The sequence below is a fragment of the Solanum verrucosum genome, unplaced genomic scaffold (assembly GCF_900185275.1).
Source record: "Solanum verrucosum unplaced genomic scaffold, falcon-dt-bn FXZP01000229.1, whole genome shotgun sequence".
In the NCBI taxonomy this organism is placed as follows: Eukaryota; Viridiplantae; Streptophyta; class Magnoliopsida; order Solanales; family Solanaceae; genus Solanum; species Solanum verrucosum.
Window position 1 is genome coordinate 808007 of NW_026020011.1, and position 21741 is coordinate 829747.

At 30.2% G+C, this 21741-nt stretch overlaps 1 protein-coding gene across 1 annotated transcript; it reads left to right on the forward strand.

Annotated features, from left to right (window-relative positions):
- Positions 1–9458: 9458 nt before the first annotated feature.
- On the forward strand, positions 9459–10868 carry LOC125820261 (protein BIG GRAIN 1-like A). Its single transcript, XM_049499695.1, has 2 exons — positions 9459–9687; positions 10357–10868. Exons 1-2 carry the CDS (start codon positions 9459–9461, stop codon positions 10866–10868), a joined length of 741 nt encoding a protein of 246 aa, XP_049355652.1.
- The last annotated feature ends 10873 nt before the right edge of the window (positions 10869–21741 follow it).

Consider the following 21741-nt stretch of genomic DNA (forward strand, 5'->3'; position numbering starts at 1 on the left):
AAAGAGAATTGGAATAGTGAAGACATTGAAAATTGTAGGGAATTATTTGTATCTAAAATATTGAAACACATGCAATCCACATGTTGATTCAACAATAAAGTAGGCCAAACATATATAGTACAATTCATGATCCCTTTTGTACAATTTAATAGTGCAATGTTGGTACACCTCAACTCTCACTTCTAATAAGTCAAAATAAAGTAGGCCAAACATATATAGTACAATTCATGATCCCTTTTGTACAATTTAATAGTGCAATATTGGTACACCTCAACTCTCACTTCTAATAAGTAGTAATGATTACTCTTTATTTGAAAAAAACTAACATGTTGCTGGAATGACTTCCACTATAATTTTCTTGTTATACTTTTTAGCAGACAGAAATTATTTTTGCATTATTACCTATTGGTTAAGTTTCTTTGGTACGTTGCAACTTGCAACATCTCCCTATTAGGGGTGTACATAGTCGGATTGGTTCGGGTTTTTCAACTTCAGATTTTTCCAGGTTTTCGAATTTTTGGGGTTTTCGGTAAAATATTCATACAAACATAAAATTAACTTGTATTTCAAATATTTCTTTAGTCCTACCAAAATAAAATTATCTAAGGTGTTTCTTAAGAAAATAACACAAATTATGAGATGATTAATGACACTAAAATATCCAACAACAAAAAAATAATGAAATCGAATAAAACAAATATTGTAATAAGTCATAATGAAAATGATCATAATTTAAAAGTACTAAATCATGCTAAAATAAGTTTAATAAGTATAGTTACATGACTAAATATTAAGGAAAAAATAAAATTAGATTATATACTTTAATTGTCTAAATCAATGTAAAACTAAAGAACAAATATTCAATATTATTGTCATTCTTAGTGTTGAATTGATTTTCTTTTAGCATTAGGATTAATTTGATTTTGATTTGAATTTTATAATTACCAACATCTATATATGGATTATAACTTTTATTGGACCATTCAAAATTCTAAGTTTCAAAGTTGAAATAATATATTGAAAGATAAAACTATGAAAAAGTATAAGAAATATTTAAAATTTATATCAAAGTAAATATTTTTATGTATAAAATAAATTTTTAAAATTATATATATATAATGTCGGGTTGGTTTGGTCTCGAGTTGTTTTGTTTTAGTTAAAACAAACCAACCCAAATATAATCGGGTTTTTTTTTTCAATACCAAACCAAACCACTAGTCGAATTTTTTTCTGCTTTGACTCGATTTGCGATTTAATTCAATTTTCGATTCGATTTTGTACACCCCTATTCCCTACATAATATTATCATTTTCTCTACTTACTCATACATCCTACACACGATGCTCATACTGCAAAAAAAGAAGGTTAGCATTTGTGTATTGTTCATATGCGAATTCAGTATTTAAATTTATAGGTTAAAATTTGATATCTTATTACAACTTATTTTATTTTTTTGAAAAATAGGGACTTCAATAGGCAAGTCTGTAGAGCCTCAAGAAAGAGAGGATAAATATAGTTTGTTTTCACAAAATTAAATGGGTAAGAAATAAGGCTTGGAATAGGAATAGAGTAGATATTTAGTAAATGGGGAGATTAGGGAGCAAGTGATAGAGATTAGGAGGATTAATGAGAAAATGATGGCAATTAGGGATTCAACTTGTTCGAAACTAATAGCATAAAGGCAGAGCTACTAGCACTTTTACATGGCATGAAACTAACCTTAGAAAAGGAACTCTTTCCTTTAGAGATAAGTCTGGATGGTACAAAAGCTATAAGCTTTATCGCCTCAAACCACCCTGCGTACACTAACATTATTCACGATTGCAGAGAGATTTTACGGTGTCTGGGGAACCTCCCCCCCCCCCCCCAATCTTGCATAGCTTTCGAGAGGAGAATCGAGTGGCAGATGCACTAGCCAAGGAAGGGGCCAAAATGAAGGAAGACAACTTTTGCAAATATTTGGAAGTCTAGTCATTGTTTGTTTCAAAGCTAGTGGAAGCAGACAAAGTGGAAACTCTTTTTGTTCGTCTTATCAGTTCAATACCTACTACGAAATATTGTAATAGTTCTACTTCTAGTCTCCACCCCCAACTTCAGGCCTCACAGCCTAGTATCTGTAATGAAGAGTCCGGAGTCAAAAGGGCAATTTTTTTTCTTCAAAAAACAAAAACGGCACTTCAAAAAAAAAAAAAACCAAAAGGGTAAAATTGCAGATCGATTTTGTTCTGACAAAGAAATAAAAATTGCTGCCTTCGCAGCTATTTTCTCAAAAAAATATTTTTTCTTTTATATATATATAAAATAAAAAAAAAGTAAAATCGCTGCTATAGCAGCGATTTTGTTTAAGAAATTAATTTTTTTTAAAAAAAAAAATCCTACCCTTGCAGAGAATTTAATAAAAATTAAAACTGAAGGCAGCGATTTTCATAAAAAGCTTTTTTTTTAAAAAAAAATCTTTACCCTTTCAGCGATTTTAATGAAAATTTTAAAAAAAAATTGAAAATCACTGCCTCGGCAGCAGCAATTTTTTCTTTAAAAAACTTGTTTTTTTTTTTTAAATGGCTGCCGCCGGAAATTTATGTAATTTAAAACTTGTTCTTTATGTCTTTTTTTAATTCCTTAACAAAAAATCACTGCGATTTTAAAGAAATAATGAATTATTTTTTTTGAGAAAATTGCTGCCTTAGCAGCGATTTTTATTTCTTTTAACGGACAATTTTATCAGAAGATTTTACCCTTTTGGTTAAAAAAAAAATTTATGTACCGTTTTTATTTTTTGAAGGAGAAAAATGACCCTTTTGACTTCAGACTCTTCCCATATTTGCTATTAATATAATATCCTTGTTTATAAAAATAAAAAAAAGTTAGTCACTGAGGGCTCACTTTAATTTGAATATTATTACTCTAATTATAAGTGGTGAAAATTGCCACTTTATACTACCTTTTACTCTAATTTTTGAGTTTCAAAAGTGATTAATTAAACTAAAAATTCTAGTGAAATGTGTTTGATTTAGGTTATTGAAGTAATCTAATTAGTTTGTGCAAATTAGGTAATTAGAGTGGATGGAGATCAAGTGTCAAAAGGAGGAGAACATGTCTAGGGAACACACTATTGACATAGTGCAACCAGCAGCGTTCCCTTACTTGAGCCACAATCCCCATATACTCAAAGGCTTGATAAGAAAAATAGAGAAAAACAATTCAATAAATTTATGAACATGCATGATGAACTTATCCATTAGTGGATGTTTTATAACAAATAATCGATTACACAAAATTCATGAAAGATCTTGTGACCAAGAAGAGGTAGTCGGAAAACTTCGAAACCATCAAGGTCACTCATCAAGTTAGTAATATTAGTCATTCCATGTCCCTGAAATTCGATGACTCTGAAGCTTTCACTATTTCTTGTACTGTTGAAAATTTTAATTTTGCAAATGCTTTGCATGACCTACTCAATTTTCAAGACTTTGGGAATGGAAACACTCGACCAATATCAATGTGTTGGTACAGGTTGATAAGTTCATCTTGCCCAAGTATTTTGTGATTTTGAATTGCGAAGCGAACTTTAAAGTCCCAATCATTCTTGTAAGGCTATTCATACCACGGGAAAAGCCTTATGTGATGTAGAAACTTGAGAGATTAGCTTTAGAGTTGGGGAGGAACAAGTGGTATTTCATGTGTGCAAGTCAATACGACAATCAATGAGCAATAAAGTGTATTGATTTGGTGACCAATGTCATCATTCATGGCAAAAGTGCTACAATTAATGTGAGTGATGTGTTGGAAGTCGTCTTGCTTAATATGGATTCTAATGAGATAGATGGTTTTGTGGAGTGTGTTAACTCTCTACAAGGACTAAATTCATACAACTACACACCAAGAAATTTGTCCTTCAACCTTGACAATAGGAAGATCACTCCTATAGCAAAGCCTTGACTTGAAGAGTCATCATCAATATAATCCTTGATTTCTCTCATTCTTTTTTATTTGAGAATTCTACATGGTATCAGAAACATAAGCTCTTCCACTCTCTAAGTATTGAATAAAAAAATAACCATACGTCCAACTGCAATATTGGCTCCCCCTACCAATACCCTGTCAACTATTTCTTTTCACCACCTCACTGCCTCTTGTTCTATTAAACTTAAGCCAACAAACTATCTTATATAGAGGACACAAATAATGCAGTTGATTCAGATGATAAGATTAACTTATCTCGTCAAGGAGAATAAACCAACTAAAGGTAGTTGTTCCATCAGAAATGCTGCTAAGAAAGCTACAACTATTACTGTTGAGAAAGATGCAAAAGATAATGGAAGCATTAATGACGGGAGGAGAAAGATATATAGTTAAGGAGTTGGATCTTAGACACCTTAACAGAAGAAAGTATGTATCTGATTGTGTTGGTTGCTCAACTGCTAAAGAGATATGAGACTTCTTGGAAGAAGTCTATCTTCAAGCAACAAAAGATAAGGAGTTTCAGCTCAAACAATAATTGCAAAGTGTTAGGCTAAGAACTAAGAATATTGATGAACACATTAAGGAAATCAAAGGCATATGTGATGGTCTTGCATTCATTCACAAACATTTGGATGAAGATAGCAAAGTAATCAATTTTGCTAGAGGTTCAGGTCTCAAGTACAAGACCTTTAGGACTGTCATGCTAGGTAAGCACACCATATCCCACCTTTAATTGATTTGTTAATATTCTCAAGGCTTTTGATACGAGAGAGGATGAGGAAGAGGTGCCATAACTTGGCATTCTCTGCTTAAAGGGGAAGGGGAAGAGGAAACAACTTCAACTCCCAGAGGAAGAAGAAACACTTCAACTTCAACAAATAATTCAGGTGTTCTATCTGAACTTAAACACTATAATGAATATGATAAAATCATTGTTGGGAATGGATCGCAGTTATCCATAATACGTGTTGAAAATATAACTAGATCAGCTCTGAAATTACAAGAGGTTCTTGGACTAAGATTACGAAGATTCTACTCTCATTTAGTAAACTTACAAAAGACAATTGTTACACTCTTGAATTTGATGAAACTAACTTTGTTGTAAAGAACAAGAAGACAAGGGCGCTACTGGCCAAGGGATCTAAGAGTAGTGGACTCTATGCTTTGAAAGATAACAATCTATATGCTCTAACTGCTACACAAGACTGGAAGACATCAAACAACATTTGACATACTAGATTGGGACATCCTAGTTTGAAGTTGTTAAAAGTTTTGAATAGTAATAGTTGCATTAATGTTAGTAGTTGGAATAAAATGTCTATTGTTTGTTCTAGTTGCCGGTTAGGAAAAAATTCCAAGCTTCCATTTGGCTTGAGGAATAAAATTTTAAAAGAAGCTTTATTAAAAATACATTGTGATTTGTGGGGACTTACTCCTGCTAAATCTTCTTAGCATATGAGATATAATGTAGTGTTTGTAGATGATCACACAAGATATACTTGGCTCCATCTACTAAAAAGGAAGTCTGAACATTTTAAAATATTTGTCAAATTTCAGAAAATGATGAATTTTTTTTTTTTTGTACAGATTAAGATATTCTAACGTGATGGAGGTGATGAATTCATTAAAACAAATTTCATTAAACATCTAAAAGTTTGTGGTATTGTAAGGAACATTCTTATTTTCTTAACAAATCTGAACAAAATGGAGTCTCAAAAAAAAAAAGCACAGGCATCTTGTTGAGACTAGCTTAACTCTTCTATTCCATGCTAATCTTCCATTGTTCCTATGGGTTGATGCTTTTCTCACTGCCATATTCCTCACTAATAGATTCTCCTCCTCATTCTTAAAGACGGTGACTCCATTTGTTAAGTTATATTGTGAGCAACCTGATTACAATAGCTTAAAGATGTTTGGTTGTAGGTGTTTCTCATATATCAAAAATAGCAACAAGTTCAGTCCAAAGACCTACTCTTGACACACAAATTCTTTCTTCTAATTCTTTTATCTATACTTTGTTATGATGAGTTTTCTTTTCTATAATCTTTGTTAGATTATGACTCCTAGTTTTGTCAAAACTAGAAGAGTTTGTTGAATCCTAAGGAGTACATCTATATATCAGGTGAAATATCCTTAAGGATAATGCTGACACGCCTCAAACTTTGGTTAATTCCTTACCTCTAATTACATTTAATGGTCAATTAATAATTATTCAAGGAATCATAAGTTTCATTGGATAAGGAATCAATTATCTGTTATACAAGGCTTATGAAAAGGATGGTCAACTTAGAATAATATAACTCATATGAATGGTATTAAGAGATCGAATGAATCTAGACAAACACATATATTCTTCTTATTGATTCATTTCATTTTCAAATGTAGAATTGGACGTAGGGCCACTGCCATGCTAATCAAAATTTGATCTCTACACACAAACGGTTGGCAATATGATTTTGTGCAGTATTATTGACTACTTGAACAGGTACTTGATAACAAATGACCAAGATAAAACCATTTTTGACAAGTGTCATTCCACTTGGTCTGGTTATAACAAGTGTCCCTCGTGATGAGAGTATAAATAGAAAGGCAGAAAAACAGACATCGACTTTACTTTTGTCAAATAATGACAGGTGTCTTATCATGACAATGACAACAAGTAGAAGTACTAATCCTAGAAAATAGATGTATTTTATCAACTTATCCTTAATAAATATCTTTAAAAAATAGTGTAACTCAATCTGTTGCATTTTCACATTTTTTAGAATTTTAAAATTCTAACTTTATATTATATATTTTTTATTGACAATTTACATTGTTTACTGTAAATTTTAGATTATGAATCGCCTACGTGGACTCAACCCGACCTGACCCAACCTGATAAAATTTCTGAAAATTAAAATAAATACAATTTTAAAAAGGGTGGGAACGGTTACAGGGCAACTACTGAACCACCACTTTCACTTCCTTTTTATAATTGTGTTTCACCCTTTTGCAAAAAGATATGAAACAGAAAAAGAAAACAAATTTCTTCTTCATATGAACATCAACAAACAAATTGACATTTATTTTGTGAATCAAAATCTGTGTTTTCTAGTGATTCAAAGAGTGATTTGGAGTAAAACTTTCTAGCTTACAAATTTTACTCTGCTGCAACAATAAGCTACAGTACCAATCTTACATTGTACCTTAGTAATTTCTTACATTTACATTTTTCTTCATAATGTATGTGTAATCTTACCCCTCCAAACCTCATTTATAGGATCACATTGAGTATGTCTTAATTATTAAATGTATATATATCAACTTAAAAAAAAGGTTTCTCTATGAAATTTAGCTTTAGGCTCTCAAACTTGTTGAGACGGCCTTGACTCGATAAGATCCTACAGACTGCTGAACATGTAGCCAATATGGTTGATGACAACTAGAGGTGGCAGAATGGGTAAGAAGAAAGATCTTTTTTTTTTGGGGAAGGGGCTGGAAGGAGGGGGTGGGGTGATAAAAAAACTTAAAACTAAATTTAAAATTTTTTATAGAAAAACATTTTTTTTTTACATTTTTGGATTGTGGGGGGAGGGGAGGGGGGTAGTAAAAAATAGACTTTTTTTAGGCATGAGGTAGGAGCGGGTTGGGGGCCGGGTTAGGGGTGGGGTAGGGGTGATAAATAAAAATTAATCTTTTTTAAAAAGTAATTTTATTTGTTGTGGTGGGAGGTGAGGAGTGAGGTAAAAACTTTTGCTTGTCGAAGTTTATAGCAGGATTTCTACTATAATATGAGTATTTATGTTTATTCACATAGTTAATTGGGTAACTCATTTTTATCCATTTAAAATATAAATCAAGTCAATTATTTATCCATTTTTATTTAAGTCATTTTCTATCGACTCATATTTAACTCAACTAGCTCATTTCCTACTCCTATCACACGCACATTGATTGGCAACCCGGTCCATTCACCGGGGTAGGGCTGGTCATTGATTCATTGCATATGCAGGGTAACACAGGGCATTGATAAGTTAAAGTAAATTTCACTTTGTATTTAACAATCTTAGAATATAAATTTCATTAAAAATATATGTACATGTCCCAATGCATGATTCCATTTGACTGAGATATCTTTCAATTTTGTGATCTAAAATTTTTCATGTTGAGATTAGAAAATTTACTTAATATAGAAAGAGATACTCTTATTGGGGACGAAAAAGAAAGTAATCCATTAAAATTGGGACAAAGGGAGCATTTAAAAGGATAGCTAACCTAAATCTCATTATTGTAGAAGTTAATTACTTGTATTCACACTAATTTATAATATTGTATTTTTTATCATATTTTGGCTCTCAGATACATGTATCTGTTATGTAAGGCATATACATATTAATAAGTGTCTCTAATTAAAGAGTATAACTAAAAGTTATTAATCTAATTGAGGGATACAACTAAAAGTCATTAATTAAGGAGAAAATCACGCTTGCGTCAACTTTAGAGGATATGACATATCACAACTTATAAAAAAAACAAAACAATTAAAATTCTTCTTTTCTTTTTTAATTGGCAATTCAGTAAAGTTTAGACTTCTTAAATCAGATTCATGAACTCTTATTTAGATACACATATATTTTGCCATATACATATACAGTTAATCAGATATATACACTGATAAAAACTAAGATACATATAATCTTAACTCAATAATGTGTTCGTTGTGCGTGTGTCCGACAGATCTCCACAGAGTCACCAATAACTTCACTTTTCATCACCATCGACTACTAAAGATTTGAAGAAGAAGGTCCTCAAGTCGCTTTTGAAGTTCAATTACACAGCCGAGCATGCCGAAGAGGCTGTTTGCAGGCAAAATCTGCAGTCAGAGATGAAATTTGAGTGTTGCATCAGTGCGTCCATGAATTTTATGTATGATACATCAATATCTGGTTAGGCTCACATTTGTCATGTCCTTCCTATCGACGCGTGAATTTGAGTAATTATTAAATAGATACAAATCTAAGCATGTAATACCCGTTTTTCATATATGGCTTTCATAAATTTAATGGTGAAAATCATGATGGAGAGAAGAAAGGAAGAGGGAGAACGGTGGTAGAGGGGGGAAAGTTGATTAACATGAAAGCCTTAATTTGGGGTGGTTTAATGTGTAAATAACTAATTTAGGCTATTATTTAAGGATATGTGTATCTAATGTCTCTTCTTCACTAATATATGATAGAAAACGCTTATTTAATGGTAAGATATATAATTGTTTAAAAGTATAACTACTATATAGTAGAATATGTCTAATTATATAGTTTTACCTATTTAAACGAAAAAACAGAAAAAGAAAAAAATAACAACTTTTGAATCCATTTTCCATTGTTCCTCATTTACCCTTCCAATAGGAACTTGGGAGATAATATAAAAACCAAAGTGGAATAAGAAGAATAAACTCACTCACAATTATTTTCCTCCCTTCCTCTTCTTAGGTGTTTCCAAATCCATATTTCATTATGCTATGCTCTTTTCCTCTCTTTGTCAAACCCTATTATAATAGGCCTATTTTCCACTCCATTGACCATGCTGGCCAAGAGAAGAAATCAAGAAACTTTATTTCAAGTAGTGGCTCTTCTAGCTATTATTTTAATAATAGGCCAAAACCAATTAGAACTAGTATTTCAACTAACCAAGAAAAGTTTCACAAGCATATTGACCAATATCCCAAAGACTTCAACTTTTATGGTGAGTATATATGTCCATATATAATCACATTTACTTTATACTATCAGGTCACTTTTTATTACATATTGGAGTAGGTAATAGGTAATCCACCTTATAATTCTATTGCTAAAAAAAATGTGAATTGCCAAAGGATGCGTCCCATCAGCAATTGGCTCGTAAAAAATTCATCGAATATTCATTCATTTAGTAATATTTTCAAAATTATAAATTTCACTTATTTTTTTGCTGATAAATTATGTAAATATATTCCGAATGATACAATTGTATTAGATTTTAAATGTGTACATTATTGATGTATATAAAGTTAGATTCATAATTCAAATTTTGTCCTATTCATTTTGTTGCTAGACTATAGTTCTAATCTTCAGAATTTGTTAATCAAAAACAAGAATAAAGTAGTGCTTAATTAAATTATGCTAGTAGCTTAGCTTTAAGGATTTATTTTTATTTTTGAATATATAAGCTTATAAATAGTCATGTATGCTTATTTTAAAAACATAGGTCCTCGACAGGCGAGACAAAAAGAAAAAATAAATGATAAAAAGATTTGGTCCCAGTTGGTCTCGTCTATGAATTTTTATTTCCCTATCCTATTTATCATCTTTTTATGGCAATATCAAGTTATATTTAGTAAAACAAAGTCTCTAACTCTATTTAAATTTTCAACAGATTCTTCTCTAGCAAAGGAAAAACCTAAACATGATGAAGATGGTTTTAAGAAGGCAAAGTCAAGAGGTTTGAAGATTTATAGAGAATTAAAGAAAGCTAAGCAACCTAATTCTCATGGAAGTAGACTATCAAGTTTCTTGAACTCACTTTTTACAAATGGAAAAAAAACAAAAAATTCCTCAAATGATAATGACAATAGAAAAATAAAATCAGCAAATGCATCAACTTGTTCTTCATTTTCTAGACTAAGTTTAAGCAAAAATATTATTAGTACTCCATGTGGACAAAATAATTATGACATGGACCAACAAAATGTGGAGGCTATAAATGGAATTAGTAGTAATTATGTTCATGAAGAATATGAAGATGATGATGATGAAGGTGCAAGTTATGCAAGTTCTGATTTGTTTGAGCTTGATATCTTTTCTTCCATGGGATTAATGGAATTACCTGTCTATGAAGCAACAAATCTAGGTACTAATTATCTTGCCATTGATGCAAATGGTAATTAATTTGCTTATGTAACTCTAAACAAATTTGTAAAATTGTATTATTATTATTGTTGTTGTTGGTATTTTTAGTTATTAATGAATGAGTATGCAAAAGTAAAAATTATCATATTCATATTGTATAAAATTGATTGTGTAGAATTCTAAGTTATTATGTTCATAACCTATGGGTTGTTTATTTACACACCATAATGTTGAATTTCCTAAACTTATATATTTTGATGTCTTTCTTTGTATGAGAGATAACATATAGAGATAAATTCTCCTTTATTAACTTCCTTTCTTGGTAAATTTTTGGGCAAATGTGTTTGTACAACTCTATGCTTCTAACCATGAGTGTGCATGTATTTGAAAGAGTTGTGGAACCTTAGGGGTAACTGATTTTAAGGATTTGTATCGAAATCAAATCAAATTATTTTCAAGACAGTGACTTGCTACGATGCATGTTTGTGATAATTTATTACTATTTTTAATTATTCATGGTCAATGTTAATATTGTACTTCCTCCGTCCTATTTCATGGGGCACCTTTTGACTTGAAATGGTGTTTAAGAAAAAAATAAAGGCTATTGAAACTTGTGGCCTAAAACAATCCTTAGATATTTGTATGGCTTAGAATCATTTCATTAAGGATAAAAAAGAATTTTAAAGTTAAATTGTTCCTAATTATAATAAGGTAACAATTTTTTTAGAAGAACTAAAAAGGAAAGTGTGCCACATAAAATGGGACAGAGAGATCGTACTATTTTTCCTAACAATTTGAAAAGCGATTTCATACATACAATATTGATCAATTGACAATTAATGGAATTCGATCATTCAAGTCAGATAGCATTTATTTTCGCTAGTATCCGACCAACATGAATTTCTTTTGTCTATTATGATATTTCTAGAAAACCAAAGAAATAAATAACGAGGAATAAAATACAAGTGTTGAGTACCAACTTCTACTCTTGTGAAAGGTGGATCTCATCTCTTCCTTTCTATTTAAATAGAAAGAGAAAGTCACTGTCCATATGACAGTATGAGTTGACGGTGCTCATCTCTTTTCGAGTTTATAATCGATGCTATTGAATCTGCAGTAAAAAAAAATATCATCGGTTCTTTGAAAAAGAGTTCCACCTAATTTATCAAAACTTGAAGCTTTGGATGAAAATATATTAACCATTGATCTTAAAAATTACTAATTTTCTTTGAACAATTAGAAGTTGATTATGTTTGCTTGATGAACCTATCTTCCTAACACTATTGTTGGTTCTAGCACTGTTATAGTTATTGATGATGATGCTAAAGAGAAGTTCAAACAAGATTTTTAAAAAAATTGTTAGAGGACATCAACAATAACCATATGACTATTGATGGGCAGTGGACTAAGAAAAAAAATATGGTTATTGGTTCAACAATTTAAATCGGTAATCATATTTGTTCTTCAATATTATTAACTTGTGCTTCCTCTTTCTTTTAACGCATATGACTTCAATATTAGGATTTGTCTTGAATTTTCTATCTTATTTGAATTCTACAACAATTGTGTATTTCAATTTACAATTTTTTTTATATAAAAGATTTTATTGGTGAAAAGAACACTTCTCTCTCTATATATATATATATATCTTTTTTCGAAGAAATTTTTCTAGACGTTTATAAATAAAAGATCTTATATTTTAATACAAGAATACAACAGTATTCACAATATTGTCGTTAGAGAATTTTGCTAAGAGAGATTATTCTTATTCTGCCGATAGATTTTATGCTTTTTCAACATAAGAATTTCCAATATATATGTTGAGAAGTTGCTCTCTTCTATGCATGCAGATGAGTGTTTCATTAATCTTGTGTACTTCTTTTTAGCTAAGTTCTTCACTTCCATGGAGGTTAAACAATATATGTTGGTCACTTTATCTAGCCATAACAAATATTATATTATTTTTAGTATAGTTTTTTTTTTTTCGTCTAATTTGTCATCATTAAGATTTGTATTTTTTATCTCTCACTTAACGTTTTATGATTTCAATCCTAACATTATAACCTAATATAAATTTTGTTGTTAGGAGTTTTTTTTTTTTAGAGTATAATCCAACCTCCCAAGGTAACTTCCTGAGGTAGTGAGGAATTCGGCATGTCCCCTATCATGTGCATTAATCAAGAAAGAAATTAATACAAATATGAAGGGGCACATCAAGGCAAAACCTTCAAGTTTTTAGTACTAACTAGGCCGAACACCAAAACATAGGCCTGGGACCTTAGGTTCTCATTTATTATACATATAACCTAGATTGAGTTGATTTACTCATAATCTCAATAATGAACATTAAGATATTCCATATCATTTGCTAAGATATTTAAGAGGTATTATGTATGATTGATAGTTATATTTTGATAAATCATGACTTGCGTGATTGTAAAGGCGTGGTCACCAAAGAAAACGTGGTTGGAGAGAAAAAACTAATCAGACAAATCAACAAAGCATATAACATGTAGCTTCTTGTCATAATCTAATTAATCTCTAATTAATCTAATTTTAAAGTACAAAAAGAAACAAAAACAAAGAGATGAAGCCATGACATGACCACACTAACGATAAGTTCAACTTCATGATTTGGTGCACAAATCATCCTACCAACCGACTATACTATTATTTGATTTATTTGACTGATAGTTTGTTTTTATTTGATTTCTTTCTTGCAAAAATTAGACCATACATCGTTTTGTTTGATTGATTGATACGTAAGTGTAATATTATTACCACTTTTTTCTCTCATTATTTCAAAAACTGACATGTTGCTCAAATGATTTCCACTATAATTCACTTGTTATATTTTACCAGACTGAAATTCTTTTTTTGCATTGCCACGTTGAATTTCCTAATTAATTAGTTGAAACTTGCAACATTTTCCATACCTAATATATTCCACCATCTATATATATATATATATATATATATATTTCTCTACATTTAGCTCTTAATATATATTTGAACACCTCAATCCGACCTTGTATTGTTTAAACAACTTTGTCAATTCGAATTTGGATCATTTAAACTTTTTCAATAATCAACTATAATTATAAAATGTGTATGATATACTCGCGGTAACATAGATAATTCAAGAAATAACAATATACATTTGACATTTTGAGTTAAATAACAATTAAAAAATTATGGATAAAAAAAAAAAAAAGGAAAAACTATTTTTAAGCCGACGTCCACCCACCGTCGACCCTGCAACTTCCTTTATTCAAAATGTGATCGTCCATCCACCGTTGCCACAGTCACCATCGTTTTTCTTAATCCAACGATTTTGTTATTTAGATTTTATATTTTGTTATTTATTTAAAAAGTTAAAAATAGCAAACTACATATCCAAGAAGTTAAATGATCAATACATGAACTCTATAAGAACCACTTCTAATTTTAGGTACCAATGAGCCATTGATTACATAATTATCATCACATGAAGAAAAAGGGCGGGGGGAGGTGAGTTATTATTGTTATTATTTGAATTTAGATATAATCTTTTTGCAAGTAGAAAGAGAGTGCGAGGAAAAAATAGAATAATGATAATATGAGTTTAATTTTGCATATTTTTTCGATGAATACGATGATAATGATTGTCAAATCAATTTAAAGAAATGGTAGACAAAATTGTAATAATGTTTTAGATGAAAACGATATATTATGGTGAGGGAGAGGGTGAGGTGACTAAAGAAAAGAAAGAAATGAGAAGGGTGGGTGGGGGTGATAGCGACAACACGAATGATGATGATGTTGGAAGAAGTTATGGCAACAAAAGAAAGAGATAAAAAAAAATATTTAAATTAAAAGTATCGTTCATATGTTAAATATACAATATTGTATTTTCTTTGTTATATTAGCAAAAGATATCTAATAAATATTCATTAAATATGTTAAATATACAATATTGTATTTTCTTTGTTATATTAGCAAAAGATATCTAATAAATATTCATTAAAAATAAGAATTAATTATAAGATGTCAAAATGGAATATAGAGATAGCTTTAAGAAGTTGTATATGACTTAAACCTTCAATTTATTGTTAAATTAAAATCTCTCTTTCTTAAATAAAACAACATTATGTCACTGTTGTGTCTTCTTTCCCCTTTAATTCATGTACCAATGAACCATTAACTACATAATCATCCAAGCAAAACATGGAGAAAAGAGGAAGGGAGGGAGATTGAGGTGATTCGTTTTTTTTTTTAAAAAATTAGATCCAATTATATGAGTTTAGATATAACTTTTTCAGGTAAAAAAGAGAGAGGGAGGGAAAAATGGAGTAATGATCAGAAGGGTGGATGGTGATAATAGAGACAACAGAAATGGTGATGGTGTTTGAAGAAGTTATGACTAAGAAACAAAGCGATAATAAAAAATTAGCTAAAAGTACTTCTCACACGTTGAAATATATATGTGTATTATATTGCATCTTCTCTTGTCATATTAATAAAAAGTGTCTAATAAATACTTATTTTGAAACGTGATAATTATAAATGATAATGTTTGATAGAAACAAATCTTAAATAAAATGTCAAAATGAAATATGAAGACAACGTTAAGAAATTGTGTATGACTTAAGCGAAAAATTTTATGGTGATTGAGGCACAACCAACCATAGTTGTATGAGGGCATCATTTCCTTTTGACAAGTATTTTCGTGGGGCCCTTTTCTTGTTGTCACACTCTCTCTCACACTTCAATTTTCTCAAATTTATTTTCTTTATATATGCCTTTGTTTTCTTTGCAAGACCCCTTTCTATTTTATCTTTGCATTCTTTTTTAATCAATGTTTCTATAGTTTTCTTTTAAGTCCTAACTCTTAGTGCAAAAATATATATTCATACTACTATTATCTTTGCTTTCACAAATTCATTTGATTGACCCTTTTTTTTCTATTAATTCCTGTAACACACAAAAAAAAAATCTATAAAAGTTTTGTTTCACATTTTAAGACACTAAACATAAAGAAAATTTAAAAAGAAAATCTTGAATAAGAAACACAAAATTAATATTGGCAATAATTATAGAATACATGCCACAAAAGTAGATAATTTAACAAGTATGGAAAAGAAAAAATAATTGAGTGCTTGATATCATTAATACATTATTATTAATATAAAGCATTCAAATACATTAAATGGATATAGAATAAACAAATATTTGATAAGAATTGAGTGATTAAAACAAAAAATCTCAAAAAATAAATTAATGACATGTAAATAATTACAATTAAATTATGGATTTAAGTGTAATAAATAATACCAATTGAATTTTAGTAGCTCAATTGGTTGATTACATAAATTTTCCTTTGTTGATGAGAGTTCAATTTATTTATATTTTAGTTTCACTATTTTCAATTTCTTCGAATTAATCCAAAAATATTTAATTTATATTTTTCTGACATATTATACGGTGGTGATTTCTAAAGTTTCGTTCTATTAAAATAAACAAAAAAAAAATTACACTAAGCTGACAAGCAAAAAAAGAAAATGCAAGTAAGAAAGAAAAAAGTATAAGAAAAGAGTAAAATTGGAAGAAAGGAAATGAAATTAATACACTATGGGTCCTACAGTATACAAAATGGCAGACAGAAAAGGCTTCACACAACTGACAATATGTGTGCCTTGCACAGAATAAAAGTTTTCGACTTAAGCCTTCTTGTTAGATTAGAATATCTCTTTCTTAAATAAAACAACAATATGTCACTCTTTTGTCTTCTTCTCCTTTTAATTCACCCCAAAAACTTAAGTAAATTAGAAGCAACTGACACAACATGGATTGGACATAAGGTCACTTCCACACTGATCAAAATTGAGATTATAGTGAACAAGGTAACATGAAGAAAAGAGAAAAAAAAATTGTAGCAATAGTAATGAGTCATGGGCAAAAGTTCACTGTTAAAACTAAGGGTGTGTTTGATTGTTTGGTATGAAAGCTGGAAATATTTTTTTAGGAAAATAAGTGATTTTTTTTTGGGTGTTTGGTATATAAATAAGAATATTATTCTAAAAATATTTGTATATCATTGAGACAAATATTATGAGATGTGTGAGTAGGGGTGTGGGTTGAGGTCTACGACCTGGTGGGTGAAGGTGAGATGTGTTAGAGGTTGAAGAGTACAACCAATGTAAAATATCACTTGTAGAACTTATTTTCATACTTTAACTAAAAAAGTTTTAAAAAATTTCATTTTAAGGAAACTTATTTTCTTAAAAAAATATTTTCCAAAAATTTACATGAAAAAATTGTAAGATCATTGAATTTCTACCTTTTCCTTGGAGAAGATTTGGACTTCTATCTGTATCTATTTTTTCTTAGAGAAAAAGATTTGATTTTTTGTATATGGAGATATTATAAATAATAGTATCCACAATATAGGAGTCCGGAATCTAAATAAGCCATAAAAAAATAAAAGTGACTAAAATAAGTCACTATTCTAGTAAGTAACTAAAATAGACTTGGTGGAAGAAAAAATTCCGTTTTATGTAATATTCCAAACGTTTTTCGTTAGTCTCATAACGTGTATATTTTAATATATAACGGAACTATTTTTTACACTTTGTAAAGTGGAAGTTTTTCTTACACTTTGTAAAGTAGAAGTTTTTCTTACCCTTTGTCGTGAAAGAAAATATTATGTTTTATAAAGAGGAATATTTTTCACGTTTTGCATTAAATTGTATCTCTTTATGAAGCTCTTGCAATGTTTGTCATACAATTATATTGATTTGACATATCATAAAAACGAAAAAAATTATTACATTATGTATTTTTATTTTTTTATTTAAAAACTCCTCCAAGCTCTATTTAAGGACGTTCAAGCATTGCCCTTCAACATCTTTAGTCTTCTATTTTTCTTCATTTCACTCACAAAAGGATGTCTATTGTACCAAAAGTTAGAGTTTCGATTTATTGGGATGACGTTTATTATAAGTGTCATCCCAAATACAATGCAAAATATTAAATTAATGTCCGATATCATAAATTTCTTTCATCAATTTATAAAAGAATGGGTATAAATAGTATTGATTATAATTTGATTATAGTCAAAAAATACCCCACTTCATTTTTATCACAAGGACAAGTAAATTTTGGAGAGTGGATTATCTATAATGACGAATTGTTGACCGACTTTTGAGGGTTCAAAATGACTACATAGATCAAATCAAGTTAACAATACTTGAAATCTATGTTAGGAAGGAGCCTAAGACTAGTCAACAACGTTCTCCTATAACAATACTTGAAAAATATTCCTCTTTGTAAAACAAATTTTTTTCTTCCTCTTTATAAAGTGTGAGAAAAACTCACTTTACATAGTGTAAAAAATAGTTCCGTTATATATTAAAATATATATGTTATGAGACTAACGAAAAACGTTTGGAATATTGCATAAAACGGAATTTTTTCTTCCACTAAGCCTATTTTAGTTACTTACTAGAATAGTGGCTTATTTTGGTCACTTTTATCTTTTTGTGGCTTATTTAGGTTTTGGACTCACAATATAGTCATACATAAAAGAGTTTTGTTCAGAGAGAGATTATTCTTGTTCTCTTATTTGACTTTATGTTTTTTCAATATTAATTTTTACAATATATGCAGGTCACTTGATCAAATCATAATAAATAGGGAAAATGATTTGAAAAATACTTCAATTTTGACCGAAATTGTTGTTACGATACCAACTTTTATGGAGGACCTTTTACCCCCATGCACTATTTAATAGTGTATTTTAAAGGTATATATGTGCCCACGTGGACACACTACTATTTATAATGATGCAATATTTATGATGTCCACGTGGGCAGATATATACCTTTAAAATGCACTATTAAATAGTGCAGAGGGTAAAAGGTCCTTTCCAAAGTTCGTTATTGTTACAACAATTTTGATCAAAGTTCGGATATATTTCAGACATTTTTCCCTAATAAATATTATGTTTTTTCGATAAAGTTTTTCTTAATTTATCACCAATAAAATTTGTAATTATTAGTTGGGAAAATGCATAAATTCACTCTTGAACTGGTTCTGAAAAGTCAGTTACACGCTTAAACTGTCATGGCGACCTATTACACATTTGTACTACTCAAAAGTGAATTTATTTACCCCTAGAGACATATAAAACCACTCTCACAATGAGAGGTGTATTACACTCGTACCACATCAATGTCATCTCACTACCACATTAGATGTCATGTCAGATTTTGAAAAAAAAAATCATGTCATTCAATTGATTCTTCTTCAATGCATGGAACTACTATTATTGCCACAATATCAGTACCAATTTCATAAATTTCAGTTTCACCATCAAAAATTAAAATAGTTGCCACAAATTTCACTACCTACGATCAAACCCACCATCAAAATCACACTATCACCATCGTCTCCACAAAATTGTAAAGAACCACCACAAAATTCAACACTCATTACCAAACTCAACACCAAAATCACATCACTGATCACCATCAAAAGGTACAAACCATCCACCAAATATCACTACCACCATTATCAATATTGATTTTTTTTTCTTCACCACCTTCAATTCTCTTTTTTTGTCACCCACCACCAACAAATCCATCATTATATTTTTTTATTTTTTAAACTCAATCATCAATTGTATCAATGACCAACAAAGTCGAAGAGAAAAATCGAATATGAAAGGTGATAAAAAAAACTAAAAAAAAAAAATGAACAAGAAAAAGACACGAGTGGGGTATGAAGAAGAAGAAGAGGTGTGGGGTGGAGGTGGGGGTGGGGGTGAGGATGGTGGTGGAAAAAGGATTTTGATTAATTATTTTACTAAACACATTTTTTTAATGGCCACGTTAACTTTAGGGCATAAGTAAATTTAATTTTAAATAATAAAGGTGTGTAATAGATCATCATAATAGTTTAAACATGTGACTGACTTTTTGAAACAAGTTCAGCAGTATATTTATACATTTTTCCTTATTAGTTTCTGCATGACATCATGGCCCTATGATTTTAATTCCAGCACTATACTCAACCTAATTTAATTTATATTGTTAGTAGATTAAGTAAATATACTAATAATCCCAACAGTGAACACTGAAATAATCTTTCATCATTTGCTATGATATTTAAGAAGTATTATAAATTGGTGTTTGCATTTTAATAAATCATCTACGTGAATGTAAAGATGTGATTGTCATGCATGGAGAACATGGCTTTAGATTTTTGTTCTAGTATTGGACCCCATGGGTTGCATAGAAAAAATTAATCAGACAAATCAACAAAGTACATGACATGTGGCTTAAACTTGTCCTAATCTAAGCTAGTTTTAAGGAACAATACTTGTGAAAGAACAAAAGGATACAACAAAAAAAGAGATGAAGCCATAATCACCACACTAACAATAAGTTCAAATTCATTTAGTACACAAAGTCACTAACCATCCCACCAACAGACTATACTATTATTTGATTTTATTGGACTGACATGTTTGTTTATGTTTGATTTCTTTCTTGAAAAATTAGACCATACATCATATTATCACCACTTTTTTCCTTCATTATTTGAAAAAAAAAAATGGCATGTTGCTTGAATGACTTCTACTATAATTCTATTGGTTGCATGGTATTGGTTGAATCCCCTTAGTTGCAAGTTGCAACATCTTCCATACCTAATTACACTATTTTCTCTACTTACTCAACATTTAGCACTCAATGCTCATAATGCAAAGGGAAAACCAAATGTTGGCATTATGGTGTGTTCGGATGAGTTAATATCTCAAAAGGTCATTCAACTTTGATAATTTATCTAATAAAGTTATTGAACTTTATTTTGTATCAATAAAATCACTCAACTTAGATTTTTATATCAAAAAAATCACTCAACCAAATATGTCATTAAATATATCAAATATAAATATAAAATATGATATTTATTGACCTAGAGATGGCTTATGATAAAGTTTCAAGAGAGCTTTTATGGAGATGCTTAGATGTCAGAGGTATATTTATGGCTTATAGTAGAGCAGTTATGATGGCTCTAAGATCAAGTGAGGATAGTTAGAAGTTACTTAAGAACACTTTTCGGTCATGATGGGTTACACTAAGAATCGAGTCTTAGCCCGTTTTTATTTACTTTGGTGATGAATGAATTGACGCGGTATATACAAGGTGAAGTGTCATGAATATGTATGGCATTCGCATGACATAGTACTAACTAACGAGACTTGCAATAGAGTTAATCCACTAGGTTGGGGTCTAGAGGCAAACTATGGAGTCTAAAAGGTTCAAGCTGAGAAGGACCAAAACTAAATACTTTGAGTGCAAATTCAGTGATGCAACATAGGAGGTTACTGTGGAAGTGAGGCTTGATACCTAAGAAAGAATATTTGAAGTATCTTGTGCCTTTAACTCAAGATAATGGGGAGATCGACGATGATGTCACACATCATATTAATGATAGATGGGTGAAATATAAGTTCATCTCTAAAGTCTCGTGTGATAAGAAGGTACCACCTAAAGTTAAAGGTAAGTTCTACAAGGCGATGGTTAGACAGACTATATTAATTATATGTTGTGGTATATATGTTGGTGAGTCAATAACTCCCATGTTCAAAAGATGAACGTTGCAGAAATAAGGATGGTGAGGTAGATACATGGACATATTAGAGAGATAAGATTAGGAGTTAAGATATCTAGGACAAGTTGGAAGTAGCCAATATGTGTGTGTGTGTGTGTGGGGGGGGGGGGGGGGGGGATGAGTGGAGTGAGGTTGAAATGGTTTGGACATGTAAAAAGAAAAAGTATAGATGCAGTGATGAGGTGTGAGAGGTTGTCAATGGTCAGTGTTCAGGGATGTAGAGGTAAGCCAGGAAGTATTTGGGGGAAATGATTAG